The 11,886-nt window shown below is 37.5% G+C and overlaps 1 protein-coding gene and 1 pseudogene across 2 annotated transcripts in view; both read left to right on the top strand.

Annotated features, from left to right (window-relative positions):
• Nucleotides 1–3,426, top strand: part of LOC107693791 (phosphofurin acidic cluster sorting protein 1-like) — a 22,605-nt gene extending 19,179 nt beyond the window's left edge. For both annotated transcript variants that reach the window (XM_016493303.1, XM_016493313.1), the window contains exons 21-24: nucleotides 201–342; nucleotides 463–695; nucleotides 951–1,070; nucleotides 2,331–3,426. In XM_016493303.1, the coding sequence (XP_016348789.1) occupies nucleotides 201–342; nucleotides 463–695; nucleotides 951–1,070; nucleotides 2,331–2,449 (614 nt within the window). In that variant the 3' untranslated portion in view covers nucleotides 2,450–3,426. The remainder of the gene's footprint in view (nucleotides 1–200; nucleotides 343–462; nucleotides 696–950; nucleotides 1,071–2,330) is intronic.
• Nucleotides 3,427–4,331: 905 nt separating this feature from the next.
• On the top strand, nucleotides 4,332–10,855 carry LOC107693936 (immunoglobulin superfamily member 11-like; annotated as a pseudogene).
• The last annotated feature ends 1,031 nt before the right edge of the window (nucleotides 10,856–11,886 follow it).

Raw genomic sequence — 11,886 nt, 5'->3', positions numbered from 1 at the left:
TGTATGTATGTGTGTATATATATATATATATATATATATGTATGTGTGTGTATGTTAAACAATTATCTGAAATTTTCACCTCTGAAAGACTGAAAATTACTCTTAAAAATCTATGTACACTTTGTTTTATGAAATTCTCATCACTTTGCAGTGAAATTTCCTTTTAGCTTTTTTCCAAATATTTATTTGACTCATTGTAGGTGGAGATTGTGAGGAGGGTTTGCCTTTGAGTTTGGCAGTTCCATCGACGTCTCCACCGGCTCATGGATCTCCCACTGGGATGATGAAAGATTCTGCAACGCCTCCTCCATCACCATCACTAAGTGGACTGGCTGCACTAGGGTTTGTGTACAATATCTGCACCGCTCTGCTGTTTCTCACATTGCTTTAGCTTCCAGCTGTTATCTCTTTAAAAATGCTTGCCCGGTAAAAAAATCTGGTCAAACTGATTCTGTTATCTAGGATCCCCAGCATGTCTCATGGTATGGATGCCATTGGGCTGCAGGTGGATTACTGGGTGTCGTCAGGGGCTGAGAAGCGCAAAGATGCCGAGCGGAGAGACACAGGCAATAAGATCACTTTGAAGTGTGCATTCAGATCCCTGCAGGTTAGCCGACTGCCCGGCTCCTTTGAGCTCCAGACTGGCTCTAACACCATGTCCATGACTGTGGTGACCAAGGAGAAGAACAAGAAGGGTGAGATGGTCTACTAGATTTACACATTTGTCCATTTGCTCACTGGACAAAGGTTACTTGTGTTTTTTTGACTCCGTACAGTGTTTTCTAGCCCTGTAATTTCATTTGACATTTTCTTTCTTGCCCTCTGCTCTTTTTTTTATTTTCCCCGAAGCTGAGTTTTTTTTTTTTGGTAGCTCTCACTTCAGTGCTACTATTGTTGTTGCTCTCCATATTTATGTACCAGCTATATTTACTCACATTGCCTGTCTTCAGTCCCGACCATCTTCCTGGGGAAGAAACCGAAAGAGAGAGACACAGAGTCAAAGAGTCAGGTCATTGAAGGCATCACAAGACTCATCTGCTCTGCCAAGAATCAACAAACCAGTCTAAGAGGTACTTATCAACGGATTTTCTCTGTTTGATTTGATGAGAAGGAATTTGTCCAAAGATGACAACCAAATATTCCAAATTTGAGGGATTAAAGTTAAAGGGATAGTTCGACCAAAAATGAAAAATTCTGTCATTAATTACTCGTCGTTCCAAACCTGTAAGACCTTTGTTTATCTTCGGAACACAAATGAAGATATTTTTGATGAAATCCGAGAGCTTTCTGACTCTGCATACACAGTAACAGAGCTACCACGTTCAAGGCCCAGAAAGGTAGTAAGGACATCGATAGAATAGTCCATGTAACATCAGTGGTTCAACCGTAACTTTATGACGCTACGAGAATACTTTTTGTGCACAAATGAAACAAAAATAACCGCTTTATTCACCAGTTCCTCTCTTCCGTGTCAGACTTCAATGCGCGTTCACGACAGTACTATGCATGTGTGTGGTGATGCTGACGCAGGAGATGGCATTTCTTATGTAAAACCTGGATGCACTGCACCTTGTTTACAAGCAGAGGAATGCACACGTATGCACCGTGGTACTGTCGTGAATGGCGACGGAGACTGACACGGAAGAGAACAAATCGTTGAATTAAGTCATTATTTTTGTTTTCTTTGCACACAAAAAGTATTATCGTAGCTTCATAACTTTACTGTTGAACCACTGATGTTACATGGACTATTTTAAAGATGTCCTTACTACCTTTCTGGGCCTTGAAAGTGTCAGTTGCATTGCTGTCCATGCAGGGTCAGAAAGCTCTCGGATTTCATCAAAAATATCTTAATTTGTGTTCCGAAGATGAACAAAGGTCTTATGGGTTTGAAATGACATGCGAGTGAGTAATTCATGACAGAATTTTCATTTTTGGGTGAACTATCACTTAAAGATTATGACCACTAACAACTAGTCTTTGTTGTTTATGGCCCTGAAAGGTCTGAGACCATTGGCAAAATGTTTAGTTTCCATTTTCCTACCTGAATATTCAGTGTATTTATTTGATTGAGAGGTTCAATATAAAAATGAACAAGAATTTCAGAATGTCTTAGTATTTGTTTTGTCCACATGAGCCATGTCACACATTTGTTTATTTGACTAGTGACCTAGAAATAATGCAGATTGCTTCACATTTCATAGTCATAATAACCACACCTTTTGTTTGAGATTTGTCCAAATTCACGTTCAAGTTATATTTTTAGTGTTGCAGCCATTTGGACCCCGTCTATCTAAAGCCATTTGACTCATGAAATGAACATGTTTCAGTGTCTGTAGATGGAATGGAGTGGAATGATGTGAAGTTCTTCCAGCTGGCGTCTCAGTGGCCCACTCATGTAAAGTACTTCCCCGTGGGGCTGTTCGGCTACAACAAATCATCCTCCTAGTGACCTCTGGGGGAAAAAAACATGGTAAAGTTTCCCAACCCTGCTTGCTGCGGCCTTCAGACGGAATGGGCCAGTTATTGTTCTTGAGGTGGTCATGCTTACTGTACGCGACAGATACTTGAGCCAAAGTGGGAGATGTTGAATTTCTCATCTGTAATTGGTGGGATTATCTGATTTGTTTTGGCCTTTAGAGGGCCAGAGCAGACAAAAGACTTAAGGATAAATAATGTGGGTTGAGAATATTATATATTAATCTTTTCTACCAGTGTTTTGTCTGCTGTGCGATTCCATGACGCAATAATATCCCAATATTTATATTTAAATGGTACTTGATATTAGTGATTTAAAGTCTTTTGTTGTACAACTTTAATGTATGAATAGTGTTACTTCACCTGACTGAATCTGACATCCAAAGCTTCTCAAAGGCACTTTGTAAAAAAAAAAAAAAAAAAAGCCTTTACTTTATTAAAGAAAACTTGTTTGTCTATGTATAAAATATTCTTCTGTCCACTTGTATAGAAATATATTTCTTTAAGTGATTTTAACTCTATGTGTGTAGTAATCAAAGCATGTACTGTATGTATATGTGCTTACATCAGGGTTTGTCGAAGCTGCTATGGACACCTTATCCATTCCACTGTGGTTCTGAGATCTCTTTGACGCTATTTATTAATCTGCTATGGCTAAAAGTAATCACTGGTCTCTACCTCCCCAATGCCTTCCATAACAAAGATGATTATCTGAGATGACTAATAATAAGAGTAAATGTGACACTTTGGTTTATTTTGTACCTTCCAAGTGACCTAAGACAATGTTTGGAAATCGTGGTACCATTACTGCCTTTCTAAATCTGTTGTGCTAAACCTAGTTAGTTTGCATGATGCAGTATATTGATCAGTATGATTGCAGTAACCGTGGTTATTTTGATAACACTACATGTGAAAAGTCAGTATTGTATACTGTATTTTGGTCTATAAAGCTGTAGTGTGATATTTTGACATTTACGTTAAATGTAAAATAAGTAATAAATCTATTGTAATCTCTGTTTTAGTTTACTTTTTGTTTAAAATGTTCGAATGCTGAAACTTTGTACATTTGTTGCATTATCTGTAAGAAATGGGCTCAGCTGAAGTTCATCATTTAGCACAATGGTTTTCAAACGCAAATTCATAAAAAACTGGTTTAAAAAAAAACTTTTTCCCAGTTAATATAGCACACAAACATAACTTTTTTTTTTCACAATGTACACTTTATATATACACCTTTTAAAATTTTGCAGTCAGCAAGGTTTTTTGTAAGATGTTTTGCTATTTTGAAGGTACTTTTATTTAGCAAGCATGCATGTGATAGTATGTTACTTTTATATTGTTATGATGTATATAATATAATGTGATATTAAGCGTCATAATGTTTCTTGAGTACCAAATCATATTCAAGCATATTGGAATGATTTCTGAAGGATCATGTGACACTGAAGACTGGAGTAATGACTGCTGAAAATATTTGCAGTAATAAATTACATTTTTAAATATATCAAAATAGAAAACAGTTACTTTATAATAATATTTCACAGTTTTTACTGTATTTTTTGAGACTTTCAAAAATATTTTTAACGATCACAAATTTTGAATGGTAGTGTATATATCTACCCTCATATTTTAGGTAGGGGGTTCCACCCCAAGAGATCATCACATTTGTGGGTCTGTGCCATAAAGTTTACAAGCCCTGATTCAGCAGATGCACTACAGGGACAGGTGAACTATTCACTGTGCGTGTTATGGCGAAACCGTGAGAGGGAGGGTGGGAGATCAAGGGAGAGAGAACGAGAACTGCCCCCCTTTAATGCCCAATAACCCAGTTATGCCTGTCCAGTCAGAGCCAGTGAGGTTTGAAGGGGGAAACACACACAGATCCTCTCAGCGATGGGCTGTACAGGATGGAGGCTCCTCTGGCTGGCCTGCTTGGCATCCACTTTTCTTCAATATGGTGCGTGTTGATTTCATTCTTAATATTAGGCTGTTAAAAAACATGACTTGGGCAGAAGAACATTTACACAACTACAGAAAACTTGATAACTTGCAGAAAGCTGATTTCAGTTTTGCACATTTCGAAACCAGGGTTAACATACTGTAACATACCATAACAATGTTCATTTTACAAAACCTTTAGAAATCAATTCTTATTAGATGTGAAATTTTTTAATGAGCTATCATAAAACCAGTGTGCAACAAAGATCCCAAAGGTCATCTGAGCTTTTTTGTAGTCTGTGTTTTAAGTGTAACGTTACAATAATTGAAATATTTGTAATTTGGGTCAGTTTTTTTTTTAGAAGAAATGAACCCCATTGTTCTCTCTGTTGGTGTATTTGTCCTTGCCAAGGCTGTCAGCTGTAATTAAGGCTTTAGAGTCACTGTGCTTTCCCACACGCACACACACACAAAGGCATGGGGGTGGCAGGATAGTGGGGGTGGGACTCATCATTACAGTAATAAGACAGCCATTGAGATGGAAGGAGAGAGTTTGAGAGCTACACAACAGAACTGTGGAATAAATGGGCCTGCAAGTGACGTGTCATTGCCAGTTGTTTGAAATAAGAAAAATGGCCACAATTCAAGTGCAAACGTGCATTAAAATGATCCCGCTTGAGTGTTTCCCCTACCGCATCCAGGTGCAGTCCGGGTGACCATGAGGGAGTCTGGTGTGGAGGTTGTGCAGGGGGATTCTGTCACACTGCCCTGTTCATTCTTCACCATGATGCCCTTGTTCAGACTCAGCATCATCTGGACTCTGACCCCGCTCTCAGACCCCGACTCCCCCATACAGGTCAGTCTATCGATCTATCAATTCATTTGACTAAAAGTTTCATAGAATGAATGGACTGAACTGTGACAATGATCAACTAGGAGAACTTAAGGCCTATTTACACCAAAAATGATAACTATTACTTTAACTATGACCAAGATTTAAAAATAGAGAATAATGGAGTCCATAATTATAATGTTTTTTTTTCACCTGATGAACAATTAGAACATTGACAGCCAATCAAACTTTAAAGTGTGGAACCTGAGGCCAGGACACACCAAGCCGATGGTTGGTCACTGGCTAATGTCAGGCCGTCGGTGAGTGTCTGTTGGGCTAGTTTTTGCAATGTGTTTCACATGTTGCTGGCAGTTTGCCCCATTTAACATGTTGAATCGTGTCGGGGCCACAGGTGTGAGAGTGAGAACTCTGATTGGACGTTCAGTTTAGCGAACAAGTCAATGCAAGAGAATTAATGCATAAATGATTAAAACAGGCAAACGAGCATTACAGTATGCAAATATTTTCATAAGCCATATAGTCCACTAAAAATTTAAAGTTTAATCTTTTACTCAACACCATGTCGTTCCAAACCTATATGAGTATATTTTTGTTTTCTGCTTTTTTTTATATAAAGGTAAATGTAATCTCTTATAATACTAGGTAAAGAAAATTTGAGGAATAAATTAAAGGGAACACAACATGTCAATATGTTGTCTTAATGTACATATCTAGTGAGCACACAATAAGTTGTATTAGCAACACTTTGAAAACAGTTTGAAAATATCTGAACTGAATATTGATCTGAACTGATAATTCATTAAAAAGAAAAAACACGTTAGGTTTCAATATCTTCAGTATGGAAATAACCTTTACTGTACCTTCTGATCACACTGCAAAAACAAAAATGTTTGGTCTTGCTTTCCAGTCTAAACATTCTGACATCAAGATACATTAATACATTTACTCCAGAAGCAACATGACACAAATTCACTGACTGATATTTGTTCTTGTTTTAAGCATAAAGTCACTTAATGCTCATTTTTTTATGACTCTTGATTTGAGGATGTTTAGATATTGGAAAACAAAAATACTGAGGAAGACACATTTTTTTGCAATGTACGCAACATTGAATTTCATGACTAAGAATTTATTTAATTTAATGCCGTGACTTTATGAATTTAAGACTTTCGGCTCACTTTTAAGACTCTTCAGCTAAGGCCTTAAACTATGGATGGGTGAATTAAGACTTTTTAAGACCCACAGAAACCCTGAAAAAGACAATTTGAAGAATGATGGAAACCAAACAGTTTCACTTCACATTGGCTTGCATTGTATTTACTGTCCATATAATGCAAGTCAATAGGAAACAAAACTGCTTAGTTACCAACATTCTTCAAAATATCTTTGCTTCCTGCAGAAAAATAAAGTCATATAGGTTTAGAACAACATGGGGGTGTGAGTAAAAGACTGAAATGTCATTTTTTGTTGGGCTATCACTTTAAAATACTTTAAAACCTGTTGGTCTGGATGATAAAGTTATTGTTATTATATCATTCTTGGTGTAAACAGTTATATGCAATATTGAATCCCAGATGAAAATAAAGCTTTGAGGGTTAGGATGCATCTCGGTCAGCTCCCTAGTTCACTAGTCAGGGAACTGACCAGGGGTTCAAACATTTTAAACGTTAAACAGGAATAAAATAAAAGTCATAACGACATTGGCCAGGGTCCTTGACTAGAGTCCAAATTCATGTACACTATATACTGCTTCACAAGCTGATTCAGGTGTCAGCTGAGATTTTAGTCTTTACAGTGACATGCACTGTATAAAGGTACTAGATCACATTTCCAATGTTTTTGGAAAGATGTTTTGTCAGCTGAACCATTGCCATGTTAAAGGGGTCATATGATGCTACTAAAAAGAACATTATTTTGTGTATTTGGTGTAATGAAATGTGTTTATGCGGTTTAAGGTTAAAAAAAAAACATTATTTTCCACATACTGTACATTATTGTTGCTCCTCTATGCCCCGCCTTTCTGAAACGCGTCGATTTTTACAAAGCCCATCGTTCTAAAAAAGCGAGGTGTGCTGTGATTGGCCAGCTATCCAAAGGCCAAACAAAGTAGTTTCGATTTCACAACGAAACACAGCGTCACACACGGTGGCCTAGAGTGAGCGGCGGCGGCCTACAGTGAGCGGAGTCCGGGGGCTAGCGTGGGGAACGGCCGGAGGGTTAGAGTGAGCAGAGGCACGGATCAGCTCCAGGCATGACGAAGCGGATATCATCCTCTTTTGGAAACAAAGTAGTTTCGCTTTCACAACGAATCACACAGTGCCTTCACGACATGGCAGCGGCAGCAACAATACTACAGCGAGAATAAAAGTTACGCCTTCTTTCTTTGCGTGAACATTTGGGCGGCGTTATGCAAATCTTCCCACATCGTGACGTAGATATGTGGAGGCGTGTTAGAACGAGCCGTTTTAGGTAGGCGTGGCTGACTCTTAACTTTTATAAAGTATATCTCTTTGGATTTGAGGCTTTAGTCTTTGCAACTTTACAGATCTTCTTTATGCACCAAGAGCTTGTAACACTCCAAAGAGAAAGGAAAAATTGAAATCGCATCATATGACCCCTTTAAACAACTAAAATTCTCATTTTCATTCTTGTCAAAAATACTGTAAATATGTGTATGATCTGTAAGAACTGGTATCTCTGTCGTTGTGCAGGTGATCGTGTATGATCACGGACAGGTGATTGAAAGTCCTTCATTCATGGGCAGGGTGGGATTTGTGGGAATGCCCTGGAGCGCGGACATCATTTTGAACTACACGCGTGTCTCTGACGCTGGAGTCTATCGCTGTGTGGTCAGCAACCCACCTGAGACTGGAGACCCTGGCATAGGAGAGCTCAGCCTCACTGTTTTGGGTATCATATACTGCATCATAATAGTCATACTAATAGCTATTTCACAGATAACTATGCAATATTACACGAGCAAAAGTGCTGCCGCACTGCTGCAATTCTGAACACAACGCACTAGGTCAAACAATCAAACCAACAACAGGACTGCAAGTGTGATGTGGCTTTTATATAACAGTTCCGTAAACATCAAATTGAGTAACTTACATTTGAGACACAGTATTGCAAGTTAAAACAGTCTGATGTCGCTCCGTCAACGAAAATAGGTCCAAACAAAGACACAACTGCAGTGGCGCTGGAGTGTTCCTGAATGAATCGGTTGTGTTGAGCGAATCGGTTGAATAAATGAATCAATGACTCACTCACAGAAACAGTCGCTCATGAAGTAACCTGTAAAAAAAAATCACTGATAATGGCTCAATTTGGATTAGCATACTAGCATATTACGTTTTCACCATATAAAGAAAATTGTAGTTTTTTTCATATTTAATGTTGTCGAATGTTCATAACAGTCTCCTAACAGAAAAACGGTTGTTATTAGCAAACTAAAACAATTAAAATAGTTTTCATTAATTGAAATAAAGCTGAACTAAAATAAACTATTAATATGCTGAAATATTAAAAAAAAACAACCTAAAAAAAAAAAAAAATGATGTATTGGAAACTAACTGAAGTAATATCCCGTTCCCAGCTAACAATTTTTGGTTCCCAAGAACATTCCCTGTTGGTTAGCCAGGAAAGTTTTCTTAACGTAAATAGAACGTTCCCTTTAGGTTATAGAGGAATGTTCTGGGAACGTTCTATTTACATTCCTAGAAGGTTCTCAGAACGTTCTCCTAACCTCTTTACTCCGATATACCACTACTGGACATCAGTAATCCAGCAGTCCCGCGTCCCGTAGAGTAAGCGGCATGGAAGACGGACGGATATGGACCTCAACAATCAGTACTACAAACCAAAAAATAACCTTCTGGGAGTGTTCTCAAGTTTAGGTTATAAAAAAAGAACCTCCAGGGAACGCTCCTAGAATGTTATTTGGTTCACAAAAAATAACCAAATGGGAACCATATGGGAACGTGAGGGGAACAGTGCTACAATTACTAAAATCTAAAAAGCTAAATATCCATAAAAAAAATAAAATTAAAAGTGACAAAGTTAATAACAAAATTACTAAAACTTAAAATAAAACGGATAAAAATAAAAGTTAAAGAAAGCTAATTTGAAATATTCATAAAAACTATAAATATTAAAATAACAGTGAACCATAATACCGCAGATTAAGGAGGCCAGGATGGTCAGCCAAACTGTTTTGCAACCACATTTCCACCAGTGTTTGGGCAGCATATTATTATAATTTTTTGCCTACATTCAGACATGATTCATTCCAGATCCTGCTGCTATACTTCACATAATATGTTTAACTCTTTCTCCTTGTAGGCATATGCGTTCAGGTTTCATAACTTTTTCTCTGTGTGTGCAGCACCTCCGTCTCTTCCTGTGTGTCTATGGGAAGGGGACACCAACGCTGGAGGCAATGTGCTACTGTCCTGTGTGGTGGCGGAGGGCTTTCCTACTCCACAGGTGATCTGGGAAAAGAACCGGATAAGATGACACTGCCAGTGAACATGGATGGTAAAAAAAAAAAAAAAGCTTTAATACAGAGGTACAAAACACTTTTTTTCATACCTGTATCTGTCGCAGGTGACACGACGGGCTCGGTGCACATTGCCAATGTGTCTGCGCAGACCTCTGGCCTCTACCGCTGCTCAGTGACCAACCCACTGGGAACCCAGCACTGCTACATTAACCTGTCTGTCTACACACGTGAGTCTCTCTGTACTGCAGGTTTGAAATGACATGGGAGTGAGTAAATGACTCACTTTTTTTTCTTTTCTGTGAATGTGTAGCTCCGGATAATTATCCTGGCATCCTGCAGGGGGTGCTGCTGAGTCTCTCCATGGCCCTGCTCCTGCTGGCTCTGATGGTGCTGGTGCTGTGGCTCCACCGTTCGGCACAGGAGAGCAAATGGTGGAACAGCCATGAGGAAGATGAGTGCTATAATGAGATCAAATACACACCCTCTCTCATTAAACGCTCTTTTGTTTGAGACAAGGACAGGAAGTGATCATCTGGATCATTGCTGCACTAATCTATTGTGAAGGCCAGTTTGTGTCAAAGGGGAGAACATAGGCCACATAAAGCACAGATTTATACTTCTTCTGATAAATAATCCTTTGTGGTCCAGTGCTTTTTAAGTGCTTAAATGCATTAAAGTTACCCCAAAGACTACAGTCACTATTGTAAACAAACATCAAATTTTTCTTTTATCCTTAGGTAATCGATAGCATGCCACAAATGCTATAAAATATATTTTAATTGTATTTAACCCAGAATATAAATTTAGGGACTTCTAAAGCACAAGCTGTACATAATCTCAACAGACAATCAGAAGTCACTATAAATTAATGCAAATTGAGTTTGGTCTTTTGGTAGATATGTATATGCTTTGTAGAGGGTCATATTGGACATTGATTTCATTCGGTAATTTCATACATGGCTTAAAGTAGATTGTAATTGCGTTTGCTTTTGGAATTAAACCTCCAATCCAATTTAACTAATAAAAATGTGGATCACTACAAGAATTTTTAGTTTGAGAAAATTAATTTGTGAGTTAATCTGAAACTTTTTGCATATTAATTTTTTTTTACATATATATATATATATATATATATATATATATTATTTTTTTTTTTTAAATATATTTATATACAAAACATGCTGTACATATATGGCAGAGATGGGTTAGATCCCTTTTAAATCACTGACACCCAAGACTATTCACTAACTTGTGCTTTCTCCCAGTACGAGACGTACTCCCTGTTGCTTTGGAAAAGTCACCCTAAAGATGAGATAAATGGTCTTGATGGAAAGAGAGAAAGAGGTTGATCGGCCTCGAACCAAACGCTTGATAGCAACTGAAGTCCACTGCAAGAAGCCATAAACGGGGTTTTTACATATATATATATATATATATATATATATAGAGAGAGAGAGAGAGAGAGAGAGAGCGAGAAAGAGAGAATAATGACTGCTGAAAATGTAGCTTTTCCATCACAAGAATAAATTACATTTTAAAATAGAAAAGTTTTTACATTGTAATAACCTCCCTGAGCATAAAAGACTTTCAAAAACATTACAGACCCCAAATACTTGAACCGTAGTGTATATAATATATAGTCAGTTTATTAAATTGCTACAATTCATTAACTAATTAAATGGATAACTAGTCAAATTAGTCACTTGTAACGCTACTGATTCAAATCGATATAAATGACTTTTATTCCTATAGTTTGTGAATCAAATTTACCAGCCACTACATACATTTTGACATGGAGGAAAAAAAAAGACCAATGGATTCACAAAAAGGCTGTTTTGCAAACAATGACAAAAAAGCTTTAATTTAAATAGGAGGGGGAAAAGAAATCACATAAAAAAAACTGTACATAACTTTGAATATTCAATAACAGTTTTTAAATAAAATGATCCTCCATATAACTAAAATTAAAAAAGAAAACAAAATACAGGATGGTGTACTATTTTACAATAGTTGTGCTTAAGCAGTATTAACCGATTCATTCCCCAGACTTCATGATTCTATGTCGAGAGAGAGAGTCGGACCCTTCTGCAAGCACAGATACACCGAAGCGTGACTC

Source organism: Sinocyclocheilus anshuiensis, unplaced genomic scaffold (genome assembly GCF_001515605.1).
Source record: "Sinocyclocheilus anshuiensis isolate Anshui unplaced genomic scaffold, SAMN03320099.WGS_v1.1 scaffold817, whole genome shotgun sequence".
Taxonomy (NCBI): Eukaryota; Metazoa; Chordata; class Actinopteri; order Cypriniformes; family Cyprinidae; genus Sinocyclocheilus; species Sinocyclocheilus anshuiensis.
The sequence above is the reverse complement of the archived record's forward strand: the minus strand, read 5'-3'. Positions and strand labels throughout refer to the sequence as shown.